This window comes from Grampus griseus, assembly GCF_964374135.1.
Source record: "Grampus griseus genome assembly, chromosome: 11".
Classification (NCBI taxonomy): domain Eukaryota; kingdom Metazoa; phylum Chordata; class Mammalia; order Artiodactyla; family Delphinidae; genus Grampus; species Grampus griseus.
The window spans coordinates 3,816,711-3,835,815 of NC_139005.1; the positions used below are offsets into that span (position 1 = coordinate 3,816,711).

Genomic DNA, 19,105 nt, shown 5'->3' on the forward strand with positions numbered 1-19,105 from the left:
TCAGTCACGCTTGCACTCTGGACACACAGAAAACACACACCGTTTCTTCTAAGTAAACACTGTGAAAACCTGGGGAAAGGAAAAGGACCAGAAGAATTTCTGATTTTTCTTTTCGTTCCACCCTCTGACTTCCCTGAGGTTTGATTTCTTTCGGGTGCCGCCCGGACTCCCTTTTCACACCAGCACAACGGTGCTCGGTGAGTCTAAACCCCGCCTGCTCCGCCCGAGGGGCGCTACCTGAAACATGTGCCACTTCCCGCACTCTGCCAGGTAAAACCAGCCCCACTGCGTGTCCGACGTGTCCATCTCATCTGTCTCGCTGTTTGCAGTCTTGGATAAGAATTCTTCTGTTCTGTGAAACATCTCCTGAAGTGCCGGGAAGAGGGAGAGGAAGAAATCGTTCTTTTAATAACCAGTGTGCTTTTCACATATCATTTTTCTTCTCACAAAGAGCTGTATTCCAACAGTGATGTTGACAAATAGCATTCTATCTCTCCTACTGGCTCTGAAGATAAACATTTTAAAATGTTAACTTATCACATCTGCACATCTTTCTTGGACATGGGCCTTAACATTCCAGTTTTTTAGCAGCAACTGCTACAGAAATGATTTGGGTCTTTTGGGTTAATTGCTTATAGGAAAAATTCCATAGTGGACTGTTTAGAAAGAAAAAGGAAAGATTCAGTTTGGGATTATGAAATAAACCACAAATTTAATTTTTTGTTTAAACTGTCCACGATCTGATTAAAAAATCTGGTCTTTATTTTAAAAAATGTTGAATATCCTCACACTTAACAAATAAGACAAACAATCAGACACTTAGGTGGATATATCAATGTCCACGCAACACTTAAGTAAGCGGTATCAACACCTATAAGCACTCCAGATTCTCAGTTTAATGCCAAGAAATTTCTGTCTTATCAAATGTTCACGTATTTGGTCAAAAGGATCCACTATCACAACTAGTTAAGACCAAATACAACTGATTTTTGTTTTAAATATTCATATTTCGGGAATTCCCAGGCGGCCCAGGGGTTAGGACTCAGCGCTTTCACTGCCGGGGCCTGGGTTCAATCCCTTGTTGGGGAACTAAGATCCTGCAAGCTGCTCAGCGTGGCCAAATAAATAAAGTATTCATATTTCATTTAGTGGCACAGAAAGAGTTTATAACATATAGTGTTGAGTACAAAGAATGTTACGATAAATAGAAATAGTATGATCCGATTTTAATAAAAAATACATCTATATTTACCCACATGAAATACAGATGTGGGTATACGCATATGTACATACACACAGAAAAAGTCTGGATGGATACATCAACACTTATCATAGTTTTTCCTGAATATTAGGATCATAATAATAGTAACCCTTATAGGGCTCTTACTATGTGCCAGGTGCTGTCCTCAGTACTGCACAAACAATAAGTCATCTGGGCCTCACAACAACCCTTTAAGATATGTACTATTAATACCTCAAATTTATAAATGAGGAGGTCACACAACGTGGAAGCCAGGATTCAAAGCCAGGCAGTCTGGATCCAGGGTCTGTCCACGTAAGCACCATAGAATACTACCTTATACTTCCTTATCAGTGACTTTATAATCTTGCCTATATTATGTACACATTATCTTTGAAAAGTTTTAAACATTCTTGGGTGGAGACTGTGATGAAGAAAAGGCCATCAGAAAAGGGACGAAGAAGTTAGTCAAAGATTCAACTTTATCTGGAATGCGGCTTTCTGTCCTCATTCTTTAAGGGTTTTTAAATTATTAATTTAAATTTGCACAGCTGATACATGAAAATCTCTCCTTGCAAAACACCAGAACCTTTAAGATAAAGCTAGACTCTTTCTGACTATCACCTCCATTCCTGGCGCCTCTCACCTTCCTTCGCCAGGGTTAATCAGTACTGTTTGCTTACTGTGCGACTGTCAGGCTTTGCTCTCTCTCTGCGTGCGTGTGCGTGCGTGCGTGTGTGTGTGTGCACGCGCGTTCCATCATATACACACACATAAACTTATATGGTTTCTGCTGATTTGTTAAAAATGTGATTTCCTATATCTTTGTTGTTTTTTTTTAACAAAGAATATGTACTATACTTGGGTAATTTGGAAAATATTTGCTTTACATTTCATTGTTTAAAGTGTACAGAAGTGGTGTAACGTGGGATAAGCTTCCATGGCCTTGTTAAGGCCACAGCTTCCTCCTCACAGAACCTAGATGAAAGGCTCCTTCCTCCCGGGGCTGCTGGGAGAGGTGATGCTCGGTACCGCAGTGAAGTACCAGGCACAGTACCTGAGCTCAGGGAATGGGACTTGTTATTTTCTCATTCACGTTTGGAAACTCTCTCCAAGGGATGCTCTGTGATTATGTTCGGGATTTTTCCTTCATGTTTTAAAGTGGATTGGCCACTAAGAAATGAAAACCAGAACACCCTAGGAGCAAGAGATGCAGATTTGGGGCCCACTATTTACCTTATCTATTTTAACCCAATAAAAAAGGCAGTGATTTAAAATTTAAGATCAGTTGTGTAGGTTAACTGTTCACAACACCTGCTCTTCCTTCTATTACTTATTGTTCACATAATTTGCTCATTTTACTGAGAGACAAAGAAAGCGAGAGTGACTTAAATTTATTTTTCTTCTGAAAATAACCAGAAAAATTTGGAAGGATGAGATTCAAGGAAATAGTTAAGATAAATATGTGGCTTATGAGTTCCATGTAGGAGAAAAGGGAATGGGAAATAGGAGCCCCCTTTACACAGCATACATGCAACATGTGTGCTTTGCTACGTCACACTGTTCCCAAGACCACACCCTGAGCCAGGTTACAAGTGGACGTGTTTCACAAAAGTCCTTGCAGAGCATCCTGTCATAAGCAGCTCTCGCAGGGGGAGGTGGGTAGGACAGACTCATCTCATATTCATCCCTATGCGGAGAGGGCAGCACCACAGACAGCCACCACTGCCCTGAAGTGCTTCAAATTTTATAAAGTTCCTTGTCAGTTTACACTAATTTTTTCCTCTACAACCCAAAGCACAGGAGAAGTCATTCTCTAATTAACTTTAGGGGAAAAAAACGAAGCAGAGAAGATACAATTATGTGTCTAGGATCATGGAGCTGGCAGTTCAAAGAAGATTCTAGAAACACCCGAGGCCTCCGGACTGTCAGCTCTTCCCTAAGTTGTCAGTCCCCTGCCTCGTTTTCCTACATGGACAGTTGTTCCTTCTTTCCTCTGGGGCCAAAGCTGAATGTGACTGCTTTGCTTCACAGATGCTATGGTTTTCTTTCCAAAGACTCAGACTCAGTTCATAAGACTGACTCATGGTTTTCTACAAGTTCATCCTCCAAAGGAATGGCTATTCTGTATAATTAGGCTCAAAGAGTTAAGTTAAGCTTCAACGCGTAACTTTAAAATACTGTAACCAGCGTAGTAATGGATCTAGGATAGAATACACTTACAGGCAACAAAAGGAGTGTGCGCCAGGTGTCCACCAGGGAAAAGGCAGTGAATGAATGTTAGTGGAATGAATTAGATCAGCCACGACACCATAATCTGCCATGCTTTTCCGGTTTTTAATTGGCAGACGATGATAATTCCTGCACTTCAGGCTAAGAAGGACAAAAAAGCTAGTATAAATTGGAAAAGCATTTTGTAAATTTTCCAGTGCAATGGGTATGCTGGTGGAACCTGTCTACAATGCTAGCTATTCCAACCGCAATATTTATGGAGCCTGGGAGCAATCAATCTGGATCATCAAATTGAAAGGCCGGGTGGAAGATGGGCTTAAAATCAAAATCCTGCTCTATGGGAGAAAAATAATGCCACCTTCCAGATTGGTTAAAACCTTTCTGATGAGTTTATTAAAATACACAGAATATAATTTATTTTGTTAGGATAAACGTAACACCTTGAGGAAATCATAGTTGTAATGCAAACTTCCTTGTCTCTTATAGGAAGAAGGTCCAAAACTGGATACTGAAAGCTTACAAACAGGGTGGAACTTTTGGAATGACAGAGTAAGGAGTGCAGTGGGCCCCTCCCCAGCAAAACTGCATTTTAACTGGTGGGCATTATTTAAAAGAACACCAACATTTAACGTCTCTGGAAACTGTCTTAAGATCATCTAGCAAATAGAGAAATATTTATTCAAGAAAATCTACTAGATCTCCAGAACAGGCATTTGGGGCGAGATCCGGTCCACCACTCCCCACCCCACCGGCTCAGTGTTGCAGATGAGAAGACAGGGGCTCCCTTTCCTCCAGCTCCCTTTCCCTCCTGACCCTGGAAGGGTCAGGCTGCCCACAAGTGCAGAAGGTCTACTCTGGGCAGGCAACACAGAGGACCGATCTCCTTTCCTCTACCCGGTCCCCACTCATTTGGTGGAAGCTCCAGTCCAAGCCCAGCCAGCTGTGAATACTGGGCCCTGATTGCTCCCACCCAGGTACAGGGTGGTTTCTAGGGTAGTGGTTTCATGGCAGGAGGGCTAAGTCAGGTAGACCAGGGGCTGCCACCACCCCTCCCGCCCAGGGCGTCACTCTGGGAAGAGTGGGGTCCCAACTCCAGCTCCAGTGACACAGGGGTTCTACTGCAGGAGGAAAAGCACATCCTAAGGACAAAGAGATCCATGACTCTGCCTGAGGGGACTGATTCTACGTGTAACCGAGTATAGAGAACCTCACGTCTAAGAGCATTATCGAAAAAAATGGAAATCTTTGATGAAAAACAATTAAGGAGAGGCCCGGAAATCTGATACAAGCAGAATGGCACAGTAGGCAGAAATTTAATATAGAGAACCAGGGACAGCCAAGAAAGCCCTCCTGGGATTATAGTCAACGGTGGGAGTCGGGAAGGCTGTGCACAAGCTCTAGGCTGTGTCTACCCAGGGGCGGTCAGAACAGGTCACGGGGCAGACATGACAGCATTCCCAAGGCTGCACACAGATCCCTCAACACAGGGGCAGCCTCACTGGCACAAGGGGGTTAAACATAACCTCTGACCAAACACTGAGTGAACTATCCTTTCTCCACTGAGTCTTACTTCTATAGAAAATCAGTTGTCTGTTTGTTTGTGGGCCTATTTCTGGACCCTCTATTCTGTTCTAATAAACATTTTCTCTATCTTGATACCAATACTACACTGTAGTGTTAGCACTCCAAATTTATTCTTCTTTTTCAGAACTGCTTTGGTTAGATCTTTTCAATTTTGATTGGGATTGCATAGTGACCTATCTGGAAGAACTGGCATCTCAACAATATGGAGTATTCCAACCCATGAATGAGGTACATCTCTTGACTTATTTAGGTCTTATTTAACTGTTTCAATGTTTTATAGTTTTCAGTGTACAGTCCTGCATATCACTTATGCAAGATTCACGACTAAGTATTTCATATTTTTGATACTATTGCAAATGGAACTGCATTTTAAATTTCAATTTCTGATTGAATGTTGCTAGTTCATAGTGATACACTGATTTTTGGATATGGTTCCTGTATCCAGCAACCTTACTAAACTCACTTATTAGTTCTAGGAGATTTTTGGACATTCCCTCAGATTTTCTATAGGCATTAGATAGCTAGCTAGCTAGCTTTACTTCTTTCTTCTAGCATATAGATGCCTGTTATTTTTTTTTCATGCCTTACTGCACTGGTTGTAATCACCAGTACAATGCTGAATAAAGAACAGGCATTATTTCCTTGTTCCTGATCTTAGTGGGGAAGCATTTGGACTTTTTTTTTTTTTTTTTGCATACGCGGGCCTCTCACTGTTGTGGCCTCTCCCGTTGCAGAGCACAGGCTCCGGACGCGCAGGCTAAGCGGCCATGGCTCACGGGCCCAGCCGCTCCGCGGCATGTGGGATCCTCCCGGACCGGGGCACAAACCCGTGTCCCCTGCATCTGCAGGCGGACTCTCAACCACTGCGCCACCAGGGAAGCCCAAGCATTTGGTCTTTGACTACTAAGTTTGATATTAGATACAGGTATTTTGCAGATGCCCCTTGTATCAGAGGTCCCCAAGATCACTCTCTAGTTCGTAGGAACTCAGAAATTGTTCTACTCATGGTTACAGTTTATTACAGTAAAAGTATACAAAGTGAAATAAACACAGGGGAAAAAGTTGGTGGGATGAAGTCCAGAGGAAACCATGTACAAGCTTCCAAGCGGCCCCTCCCAGTGGTGTCACACAGGACACACTTAATTCTCCCAGTAACCATGTGTGACAACTGCAAAGTGTTGCCTATCAGGGGTGTTCACCTGAGCCTAGGTGTCCAGGGTTTTTATTGGGAGTTGGTCATGTAAGCCTATAGTGCCTGTGTGAATGTCCTCAGCTGCTGAAGTTCCAGATCTCCAGAGGGAAGGAACTCACCATAAACCACACTGCTAGTATAAACTTTCTGGACAGACTGGTGGAGCATGGCTGAAGTTCTCAGGCATGCAGATACACTCATGAGACAAACCATTCCAGGAGTTCAGTTCTCTGGAGCTAGGCAAAGGACAGTCATGGAAACAGGCCTTTCTTGAGAATGTGCAAGGTTTGAGCAACCCAGGCCTGCTGAGTTAACCTTTTCTGCACACCCCGTATCAGGCTGAACAAGTTCTCTTCTTGTCCAAGGTTGCTGAGGGTCTGTTATCAGGAATAGATACTGGATTTTGTCAAATGTTTTTTCTGCATGTATTGAAATAATCACAGTTTTTCATTTTAGTTTGCTTATATAATGAGTTACACTGATGCTGTTCAAATATTAAACAAACCTTGTATTTGGGGGATTAACATCATTTGATAATGATGCATTAACCTTCTTATATACTGTTAGGTTTGATTTGCAAAAATTTTGCAAAGTTTTGCATCTATATTCATTAGGGATATTGGTCTGTAGTTGTCTTATAATGTCTTTGACTGGTTTTGGAATTAGGGTAATGCCAGTTTCATAGAGTGAGTTGTGAAGTATTACCTTCGTTTCTATATTCTGAAAGTTTGTGCAGAATGGTATTATTTCTTCCTTAAATGTTTGTTAGAATTCACCAGTGAAACCACTGGGCCTAGAGTTTTCTTTGTGGGTAGGCTTTTTCTTTAAATTTAAATTCTTTGGTAGATATTGGGCCATTCATGTGATTTATTTCTTCTTGAGGGAGCTCTGGTAGTTTGTGTCTTAGAAAATATGTCCATTTCATCTCAGCTGTCACACTGATTGACATTAAGTTGTTCATAACATTCCATTATTATCCTTTAACGTTTGTAGACTATGTAGTGATATTCTCTCTCTCATTCTCAATATCGGTAATTTGTATCCCCTCTTTCCTTTCGGTTTCATTTTCTCTGTTGTTTTCACTTTAGTGCTTTGCACTCTAAACTTTATTTCTTTGCTCCTGCTTGAGCTTAACTTGCTCTTCTCTCATTTCTTAAGGAGGAAGCTGTGGTCATTGATTTGTGACATTTTTTTGATATAAGCATCAGTACAGCTATACATTTCCTCTAAGAACTGTTGTAGCAGCACACCACAAATTTGATATGCTTTCATATGTTCTATTTTCCCTTTTTATTTCTTTCATCAATGGGTTATTTTAGAGCGTGCTATTTATTTACCAATACTCGAGGATTTTACAGATCTTTCTTTTATTGAATTCTAATTTAATTCCATTTTAATTAGATAGTGTACTTTATAAGACCTGAATTCTTTTAAATGTATTGGGACTCCTTTTATAGCCCAGAATACGGTCTATCTTGTTAAATGTTCTCTGTGTAGTTGAAAAAAATGTGTACTCAGCTGTTGCTGGTGTACTGGTCTATAAATATTAATTAGGTCAAGTTGGTTGATGATGTTCAAGTCTTCTACATCCTTGCTTATTTCTACCTAGTAATTCTATCAATTATTCAGAGAGGGGTATTAAAATCTCCAACTATAATGGGATTTGCCTATTTCTCCTTACAGCTCTATTAGTTTTGTTTCATGTATCTTTACACTCTATTATTAGGTATATAAATGTTTAGGATTGTTACTGATTAACGGACCTCTTTATCATTAGGAAATGACATTCTTTATCACTAATATTATCTCTAAAAACCTACTTTAATATTAACATACCACGCAAGCTTTCTCTCTAGTGTTAGCACTATATCTCTTTCTATTTATTCTACTTTTTTAAAAATAATTTATTTATTTTATTTTTTATTTATTTATTTTTGGCTGTGGTGGGTCTTCATTGTCCCACGCAGGGTTCCTCTAGTTGTGGGGAGCAGAGGCTACTCTTCATTGCGGTGCACGGGCTTCTCATTGCAGTGGCTTCTCTTGTTGTGGAGCACGGGCTCGAGGTACACGGGCTTCAGTAGTTGAGGCACGCGGGCTCAGTAGTTGTGGCTCGTGGGCTGTAGAGTGCAGGCTCAGTAGTTGTGGCGCACGGGCTTAGTTCCTCCATGGCATGTGGCATCTTCCCGGACCAGTGCTCGAACCCGTGTCCCCTGCATTGGCAGGCGGATTCTTAACCACTGTGCCACCAGGGAAGTCCCCCTACTTGTGTCTTTGCTTTCAATGTCTGTTTCTTGTAGACAACTTACAGTTGGGTCCTGCTTTCTAATCCAATCTGACAATCTGCCTTCTAATTGGGGTGTTTAGAGCATTTATTTTGGTATGATTATTGATATGGTTAGGTTTAAGTTTATCATCTTGCTTTGTCCCATCTGTTCTTTGCTCCCCTTATCATATACCTTCTTTTCAGGATTCCACTTTATCTCCTTTGGTGGCTTATAACTCTGTGTGTGTCTACACACACTGTTTATTTCTTCACTTTCCATGCATGCCAAAACCCACTCTAATTTAGCTTTTCTAGCTTCTGGGCTAATATCTCCCACCACCGTCTCTCGCTCTCTCTCTCTCTCTCTCTCTCTCTCACACACACACACACACACACACACACACACACACACACAGAAGGAAGCACGTGCTAGGATCTCCAATGAGCTTCAAGTTACCAAATCCCATGCACTTTTATCAGACCTTGTCTTATTTGACCTGTAACATTTCACAGTTTACCCACTGTCCTGTATTACTTTTTTCTTGGTTTCCATGAAATCACTCTCTCCAGGTCATCTTAGATTTCTGGCCACAAACTCTCAATCCTCTGCAACTTTACTTCGGTTCAGCCTATAACTTGTAGGTTACTGGGGCTCAGTCTTAGCCCTTTTTTGTCTTTCTCAGCATCTTTAAAACATGGTCCTCAAGAATTAGAAAGTAGTTCAAAAGCATTTTTCACACAAAAAAAGTAATGAAAGAAATTTGATCACATACAGTTTGCAAAGCTGAAATATAAGATGAATTACAATTTTCACAAAAATCCTTTTATTTTCATAGCATCTCAATATGTTCAGTCTGTGTTACTGCGTTCATATCAGCTAGTGTTCAGCAAATACAATGGTGTAAAACCAAATAAATTTTCACATAATCTTCTAACAGAGCCCCAAGTCAATTTGCTTTGTTGAAAAGGATAGAGAAAGGACCAAGACTAAAGGGTCATCACCCAGCTAAAACCGGTAAAAATCTGAATATTGCTGAGAAGCTGTCAATCCAAATTTAATGCCCAATTTAACTGTTGTAACAAAAAAAAATAAACTACTGACAAAATTTCTTTATTAAATGACTCTGTTGGAAGTCACATCTTATCAACGGCACATGACATAGAAAAGCAATTATTACCACTTGAGTGTTTCAACATGTTTAGTTTTAAAACTGAACAAACTACCTGAGCAAAAATACAAATGCGTTCTTGCAGTACAGGTAGTATGTAACGGGGTAGAAATACTCGACAACTTTTTGTTCTGCTTGTGGGTGGAAGCTCACGGTACAAGGGAAGTCAGTTTTCATTCAGGCGATGGTATTTCTGTGAGGTGTGACATGGGCTGAAAAAGGTGCAATCCATTCAAGACTGACAGAGCATGAGCTATACGAATAGCAAGGAAAGCTGCGGCTGGGTTCCTAAAAGATGCTTTAAACGTCTGGGCCAGTCAGAAGGCACCAATGTGCCTCCTGATTGTAACCGAGTGTGGAAGGAAACAGTGAAAACTGAATACCAGCAAATCTTGGCAACTCAGAGCATGTGCTCTCAGATGCTGCGGAAAGCAACGGCAGTGTGTGCAAGATTACTCTTCCCACCTAAGTTTACTAGCTGTCAAGGACAGCAGTGCTGACAAGAGTTTCTGAAAGGAGGGATGAGATAAAAACGTTTCTTCATGATGCTAATAATACCAATGGTCATTCTTGATTTCCTAAGGCCTACTGAAGTAGATGCTGAAATATAGTCAGCAACATAAATAACTGGAACCTACTATTTCAAGGCCAAAATACCCCAAATTTTAATGCTGAGAGTAAGATACCAGATTTCTCAAAGTCAGCAAACTGTGCTGCAAATGGCTCGATTGCTAGGCTGCGATTTCTTCCCAGAATCTGATGGTTTTCTTTACTCAGCAGAGAGTGAGACTGACTTTACTATTGTGGTTGTATAAAGAACACAGCCAACGTCACAAGAAAACACGAACAGATATTTTCCGGAGACTGAAGTAGTCCCAGAATCCATTCACTCCCTGCTTCCAAACATTCCGGCTGGGTGAAACATCCACCCCTACAGTTATTTAATATTGTAAGTGCATCAAGTTGGCAACTGCCACAGCTCTAGGAACAGTCTTCAGGGACTAGGTATAGTCCCAGAATTCCCACAATTTCTCAGTCTGTGTTTTATCTTGGTATTCCAAAACATCTAACAGGGCCAGCAAACACTAGTTGCAAATCTTGACAATCTATAATTACAGCACGGGATTTCCTATTTTAATAGAAATATAGGGTAAAAAATTCAAGTGTCTGGGTCTAACCCACATCTCAAGCTACCTATCAAGTTAGATACTTTGTAAGAGGCTGCAAAAATGTCATCTTTTTAACAATAAAAACATTATTCATTTTTAAAATACACAATATAAAATTAAAATAAACAATAAAATATTGTTTAAAATCGGTGATCTGCATGGGTGCCGAAAATTTGAGAAACACTGTCCTAGTGATCTCACTTGCTCCCAAGATTTTAAGCACCTTCTGTCTATACAGGCTGAGGCCATAAACAGCCATTTCTAGCCCGGCCTTCTCCTCTGAGCTCCACTCACTTATCCAACTGCCCCTTTGACTTTTTACTTGAATGCCTCACAGGCACGTTAAACCTATCACAGGCCCCAAACCAAACTCCTGGTCCCCTCCACATCTTCCCCTTTCCCAGTCTCCCCATCTCAGTGGAAGTGGTCCTTCTTCCCGGCTGCCTGGGCCAGGAACCCAGCCTCCATCACTCGAAATGCAGCCTGGGTTGATCCACTCCTGTCTCTCTCCCGCTTAGTCCAAGTCCCCTTCACCCTCACCCCGGACTACACTATAGGTTCCTAAGTGTCTTCGAACAGACCTTCTGATGCTCTCTGTGTAAGTTTTGTTATTTTGTTTGTTTGTTTGTTTTTACATCTTGATTGGAGTATAATTGCTGTACAATGGTGTGTTTCTGCTTTATAACAAAGTGAATCAGTTATACATATATATATGTTCCCATATCTCCTCCCTCCTGCATCTCCCTCCCTCTCTGTGTTAAGTTTTTAATCACTGCTGGAACAAATTACCACCAACTTAGTGGCTTAAAGGAACACAATTTCTTATCTTACAGTTCTGCTGAAGTCTGACGTGGGACTCACCACTCACCGGACTAAAATCAACTAGTGATTCCTGTCTGGAGGCTGTCGGTGGGGGGGCTGGGCGGGGGCAGGAATCTATTTCCTTGGCTTTTCCTGCTTCTAGAAGCTTATCACATTCCTTGGGAAGCTTCTAGAAGCTTATCACATTCCTTGCTTCGTGGTCCCCTTCATCTCCAAAGCCAGCAACCTTGTATATCTTTGTTTTTTTAAATTCATTTTTATTGGATTAGAGTTGCTTTACAATGTTCTGTTAGTTTCTACTGTACAGCAAAGTGAATCAGCTGTACGTATACATATATCCCCTCTTTTTTGGATTTCCTTCCCATTTAGGTCACCACAGAGCACCGAGTCGAGTTCCCTGTGCTCTACAGTAGGTTCTCGTTGGTTATCTATTTTATACATGGCATCAATAGTGTGTATGTGTCAACCCAACCTCCCAATCCCCCCCCCCCGCTGCCCTTGGTATTTTTGATTATCCTCACATCCTCACATTGACTCCCTTCTGTCTGCATCTCCTATGGATACTTTTAAGGACCCAGCCTGGATAATCCAAGATGATCTCCCTGTCAGTAGTCGGCTGATCAGCAATCTTAACTCCCCTTTGCTCTGGGACCGAACACTTTCCCAGTTCCCGGTGACGTGGACACGGTTATCGGTGGCAGGCCATCATCTGCCTCGTACACTCTCTAATAAATAACTCGTGCTCCACACAGCAGCCAGAATGATCTTTTTCAAAACGCAAGTATGTTCACGTCACTTCCTGTGTAAAACACTTCGATGGCCCCCACTCCTCCAAGGATAAATTTCAAATCCTGAACACGTGCCACAAAGCCACACACGGCTTGCTCCGACCTACCCGCTGGCCCTAACTCCTGGTTCGCCGCATTCCAGCCACGGCGGCTTCTCTCACAAGCTCCTTTCTGCCCCGGGGCCTTTGCTCAGGCTGTCTCGGCTGTCTGAACAGCCCTCCTCCCCTCCCACCCAGCCTTTCCGTGGCTAACTCTTGCTCAGTCCTTCAGATCTCTGTAGAAGTAACTTTCACTGGGTGGCCTGACCTGATCTCCAAGTCCAGCACTAGCTCCTCCTATTACACGTCACCGTACTTTTTCTTTCAGAGCTTCTACTACAACTGGAGCTCAATGGTACTGTGTAATTATGGGCTTAACGTCGCCACCCTGCACAGACTGCAAATCAGTGTGGGCTGGGCCTGTTCTGTTCTGCTCACCACTGTAAACCCTGGGATTTAGAGCTGACTGGCTTATAGTAGGTGCTAAATAAATACATGAGTATTGTATTGCCCTCAGACATTATTTCCAAAGCAGGTCTAACTCTTAGAGGGGGAGCTGCATGAGCCAAAGACCTCGGCAGCCTGCTTGAGCATCAGACCAGGTGGGTCACAATGGGCAAACTGCCTCACCCCATCCCTCAGGCCTCGACCACAAACACGTGCCTCCAGCCTGCTTCCCAAACTCTTTTTCTCCCCTGATACCAAAAACTATTAGACTCATTCCTTAGCCTGTGCAGCATCTGCCGTGCCAACCCTGGGAAGAGGCCACAGTACTTCTCTCCTGCTCATGGGCTACGTCACTAGCAAAGGTCCAGGTGCACAGGAGCTGGTGTCACAGAAACGTCAAGGTTTCCTGCAGTTCGAGAACGCTTCCTTTAGCTCTGAGTCCCTGTGACTCTCCCACAGGGTCTTTTCTACTCACTTTAAATCCTAGATCCTAAGTTGGACTGGGAAGAGTACCTGTTCGGGAGCCAGAAAGTTCTGGGTTTAGAACCTGGCTGTCCTCATTCAGAAAGTGCACCCAACTTTGAGCCTTAGTCTCATCACTAAAAAAGAGAACAATCATTTATAAATCCCCACCTCAGAGGTACTGGATGACCCCATACTCAATTTAGACTGCCCCCAGCCACCAAACACTGGCACGTCACACTCCTCTGTCAGCTCAGCTCAACCCACTGCTAGAACAATTACAAAGAATGCCACAAAGATGAAACTGTCAGTTATGAACCCGTGAGCGTACGCTGACCCTAAGAACACACCTTCATAGACACTACATTCTCTAGAACTTTCACTGCCAGGAACACATCCTACCTCTGTCCCCCTCCAGCCCGAAGGTACATCTATAGCATATGCTGCCTCCTCAGCCAGGATGTCCCACAGATGCCAGCTGCTGTCCTTGCAGCGTCCCACCCTCCTCTCGCGATGTCCTCACCGAGACGACCACAGGACATGCGCTTTGTCCACGTCACTCCTCCATCCAAGCTGTAGCGGCCATTCTGTCTCTCACTTCCGTGGCCTTTGGCCATGCTGCTTCCTCTGCCCTTCCCACAAGACCACTCCTGGGACTTGGGACACCTAGCTCAAGTGTAACTTACTTCAACAAACCTTCCCAGGCCCCCAGATGCCCTCTGGTAACACTGTCCCCACTCAAACTGTATCTCCAGGCCCTGGAGGACAGGCTCTGACTTAGTCCAGGTTTGCCCTGCCCCTTCCTAGTGCCTGGAATGGTGTTTTCCAGACAATAGATGTTTATTCAGTGTTTGTTGACTGACTGCGCGAAATAATGACTCAGTGACTGAGGGAGCTGGATTTAGACATACTGACTTTGAACTCCCGGAGGGACAACCTGTAGAGCTGTCCATCACCCAGTTCAGAAAGGGGGTCAGGACTAAAGACGTCCATTTGGCAGGTAGAGTCACTAAAGAGATATCTGAAGCCTTGGGCCTCACCAAAAAAGGATGTGCCGAGAGAAGAAAAAGGCTAAGGTGGCACATTTCAGGGGCAGAAGAAGGCAGTGCAGCTCACCCAAGATTATGATTCAAGGATGAATCATAGAAAGGAGAAGAAATCCAAAGGAATACAGTCCCAGGAAATCAAAAAAAGAGCGTTTTGAGAAACATCTCCAGTGGCATTACTGTTGCAAAATGACAGAAGAGAGTGAGGTGTGCAGGTGGGCGCTGTGTGTGGTGATTCGGAAACTCTCAGTGACCCCCTAGCAAGTCAGCTGCTGGGGCAGAGGCGGGGCTGGGGGGGCTGAGGTCTGAGTACGAAGGACAAGAAGTATAAGACTATTCTCTCAAGAGGCTGGACAGAGGAAGGAGAGAATCACAGTGCCAAGCGAGCGTGGAAGCAGCTGTGAATATAAAATAACAGAGAAAAGGGAGGCTCAGCAGGTAAAGCGCTGGACCGATTTACAAACGTTATCACTGCCCCAACCGAGCGGCAGGGTGGTGGCAGAGAGGACACGGGTGCTAAACGACTCTGTGGCTCACCCACCTGCGAGATCTTGGGGAAGTCACTTCCTTCTCCCTTAGCTAACTCATGAGATTGTTCTAATCATATGAATTAATAAGCGAAAAGGAATTTTGAAGAGTTTATCACTCTTTACAAAGTAAGGTCCTATCACTGCAACAGATGATTTGTTATCGTAACAGATGTTTGTCATTTTTCATTTTCTGTCGTCAGAGAGAAGTTGAAACTCCCTCCTATGTAATGCTGATACTGACTCCGTTTCCTGCAAAGAGGGGGAAGACAGCGGCAAAGATACAGAAAAAAGCAGGGCAAAGTCAGGGTACACAGAGCCAAGGCAGTGACGGCATCCACTCCAACTCCTTCCTACAGATCTGCCATTTTCCTACACTGGGGGACATCAGTCCAGGGCCATGCCCTCCCCCCAGGTGGGTGGAGAACTGCCAGGATCTCACACCAAAACTGAGTGCCTGAGCCCTGTCAACCTGCTTCTGCCTCGGCAGGGACCTCAAGGGGCCTGGTCGGTGACAGGCTTGAACAGAATCATCACTGGCCTCATGACTGTCTTGAAAAATAAAATAAAACGGTGTACTGAGATAAAGTTTATTTATAGCTCCTTGGTTATCTTGTTTTGGGTTCCCCCGCCCAAGAAAATGTTCCAAGTTCAATGGTGATTTTCCATACTCAAACCATGTCCTGGAGACTTTCCACATAGAAGGGACGACTGCTTCTGAGCATTATCATGGCCAGAGTCAGTGTAGTATTTCCTCAAAACACTTGCGAGCGGAATACAGTATCACACTGAAGACGTATTTGCAAGAGGAGATAAATTTGCAGATCACAGGTGGCATATCAAAGTCATGGAAGCTACTAAAAAAATACAGGGAGAAACTAGCAGAAGTCTTCAGTTAAAGCAGCTCTCTATGGCCTTCCTCCACAAAGCAGAATTTATTGTATCATTCAATGGGAAGAAATGGTAAACAGTAATTTAAATTGGTGGGTAATACAAAAGTCATCTGTATTTATCTTTAGGATGCACTGTGGGTTTTGTTTTCATCTTTCCAATTGTGTTTGGCTTAGAGAAACATTAAAATTAATTTTCATCCCACAAGCACAGCTGGACAGACTATTCAGATGCCTCTTCTAGTGAAAGAAACTAACAAATTACAAGAGGAAATCCATATGCAGAATGTTCACTGTACTTTTACAAAATGAAACTGTCCTTATTGACAACATTCATATGCTCAGAGGAAGAAAAACAGGACCGGTAAGAAAACACAGGAGCATTAAGATCTATCAGAGTAGCGTGATAAGGGTCAAAAGAAGAATGTGGGCTTGTAGGTGGAAGGTTCACCACTATTAACAAAAGTCAGTCTGCTCTACTGAAATCAAGCAAAATCATTAGGGAGATTTCGGAGAAAACCAAGCCTTCCTTCCAAAGAAGTGAGATAATGCTGTAACAAAGCAAATATATGAGATACTCATTAATGCCTTTATAATCCTCACAAACACATGAGTGACCCAGTAGCCAGTTCTGTTGTATATGTGATGGAGGAGGGAGAATGAACAACGGGAGCAAAGGACTCTTTCTAGTACTGATGCAACCACTTTGTTAATTCAGTGGATATTTACTGAGTGCCTACTATGTGTCAGGCTCTGTTCCCTAGTCTGAGGATACCGCAGTAAACAAAACAGACAAAAGTCTCTGCCCATATGGAGCTTCTAACATGGTGAAGGATTTAAGACATGTGACTTTGGGCAAGACATGTACTTGGATGACTAAAGGGTATCTTATGGAGAAGCCAGGAAGGAGAAGGACTGCCAATAAAAACTGAATACAACACAAACACACATATAATAATAGAAAATGAAACTTATTGATGACAGATAGTGACACTGAATATATAAGGAGAGAGCACATTCTCACAATTTGAAATTATCTTTGCTAAAATCGAACCCCAGCAATTACTTTCCTCTGATGTGGCCTTAAAGGACTGTATGTTTGAACCAAAAAAAAAAAAGGGGGGGGGGTCTTAGATAATGATCATCGCTATTCGATGGCCTGGGATGTAACCATGATACGCAACCAAAAAAATCCAGACCAACAGACTAGTTTCTACTGGGTAAAAACGTAAAAACAGAAGCAAATTTACAGACAAACTCTCTATCTGGAAATATATGCCAGGAATGGGAAAAAAAAGAAGTAATGATTACAGCAAAGGAGTTACTGCAAATATGGAAACAGGGTTATTAAACTAAATTTAGGAAGTTATCTCAGCACGTGGGGTAGTTGCACATATTTAGGTCAACAATTTGCTGATACGTGATTCTGCCATTTTTCCAGTCAACTCAAAGGCGTAAATAGTGTCTATTTGCCGTGTAACTAGGCGATTTCAATTCTAACAGATTAATGGAATACTCTTGGCAAGCGGATTCCACTCTTTGAAGGCGGCATATTAAATAAATAAATGTACAAAAGCAAGGTAAACAAAAACGCATGCAGACACAATGCAAATACCGGAGGGAGACACAAGACTTGCAGTGGAAACGCTCCAGGTCATCAGTTTCTGTCCACTGGAAAAAAAAAAATCTAAGAACCTCACCATCTAGAGGCTTAGAACACACGCTCGACCACCCCAGTTTTCCATGGCTGTCCACCAGGAAGGGAAAAGGAGCCCCGGCGGTTCCCCTTAGGCCCATTTCAGGACCCAGAGGGCGAGTCCCCTCGCTTTGGACGGGGATGGGGGTGGGGCTGGCAGGTACACCTGAGCCTAAGTCAGTCACAGGTCCGAAGCCCAGGAACTCCAGCCAGAGAGCAAAACGCCAAGTTTACAAACACGGTGGAGGGACGGGGCCGGAGAAACCACAGCGAGTCCAATCAGTGGGACGGGACAGCCGCACGGCGCTGGGGACCCACCGAACCGTCTTCACTGCTCGCAAGGCGACTGCCCGAGCCCCCGGGGCCGGGGCCTTCGCGTCCCCGGAACTCACGAGCCGGTCTGCGCGGCCTGCGGGGGAGGGCGTAGTTCCCTGGAAACCCTCCCGCCCTCTCCCATCAACCCCGCCCATCGGTCCGCCCCGTCCCGCCCGGCTACTCACCGGATTCGCTTCCCACATAACGGTGGCGAAATCGAGCGGAGAGAGCCTGGCGGAAGGGGCTGGCCACAGGGTCGGGGTGCTGGGTTTTTCCCGAGGGCTCAGGGAGCGAAAGAACGGAGAGACAACCTCCACGCAAGCCTCCCCGTCATAAACCGGCGTCTTCGGACCCCCTCGAACCTCCCGACTTCCGGCCGAAGCCGGCCAACCAGCGCCAGCCCCGCCCCGCCCCGCCCCCGGAAGCTCACCCCCGCCAGTGCCTCTCCCTTCCGGCCTCGGCGCGGAGTGGGCGGGGCCTGCGAGGGTCTGGGTTGTAATGCGGTTGTTAAAGGGCTACCAGCCCAGCCACCCTCCAGGGCTGCATTCCTCCAGCAAAGTCCCCTCCAAGTGATCCTCAAGCCTCGATATTTATTGATGACCTCCGATATTTATTGATCACCGTATAGGGAGTGTAGTGGCCAAGAGGCAGACAGGCCTGGGAATTAATAGTCTGTGGGACAAGCTTCCGACTCGGTTTCCTCGTGCTCAGAAGTGATAATAATAGTATCTAAGCGTGTAGTGTGCTCATTGAAGGCACCTAGCATGGTGTTTGGTATACAGGAAGTGCTCAATGAGTGACGGTTATTTGCCAGATACTGACACTGTGCTAGGCTCTGCAATGAGCAAGTGACCCATATGCAGTCCTCATGGAGCTTAGAGTCTAGAGAAAAAAGTAAGAAGTAATTTAGATAAAATTAAAAGGTGCAGGATGGTCTACAGGTAGTATGGCAAGTACAGGGTTCTTTGAGAGGGTGCCTACCTAGGACAGGGTGTCTGCCGCCCCCCAATCCAACCCCCCCACCAAGAGGTTTAAGCCAAAACTTCAAGGATGCCCTTCTATTGAAGTTACCTGAGCTACAAGAGGGGAAGAATCTTCCAGGCAAAGAAGCACCATCTACCCATAGGAAATGAAAAAGGAACAGTTTAAGCTCCTTCTGAATTTTTCTATGCCTCCACACATTAAAATTTTTTTACTTGATCAAAGAATACCTACAGACTTTTTC

General features: G+C 43.8%; 1 protein-coding gene across 5 annotated transcripts in view; it reads right to left on the bottom strand.

Annotated features, from left to right (window-relative positions):
• The window catches only part of PARP11 (poly(ADP-ribose) polymerase family member 11), a 34,583-nt gene extending 16,380 nt beyond the window's left edge, over positions 1-18,203 (bottom strand). Inside the window, exons 1-3 of one of the 5 annotated variants that reach the window (XM_082665840.1) lie at positions 18,066-18,116; positions 17,485-17,540; positions 238-366 (exon numbers count right to left, since the gene is read on the bottom strand). In XM_082665840.1, coding sequence (XP_082521966.1) covers positions 238-363 — 126 coding nt within the window. In that variant the 5' untranslated portion in view covers positions 364-366; positions 17,485-17,540; positions 18,066-18,116. Of the gene's footprint in view, positions 1-237; positions 367-17,484; positions 17,541-17,883; positions 17,964-18,065 lie in introns of those variants that run through there. The other 4 variants (XM_082665839.1, XM_082665838.1, XM_082665842.1 and 1 more) reach the window with 4 other exon arrangements.
• Positions 18,204-19,105: the final 902 nt, after the last annotated feature.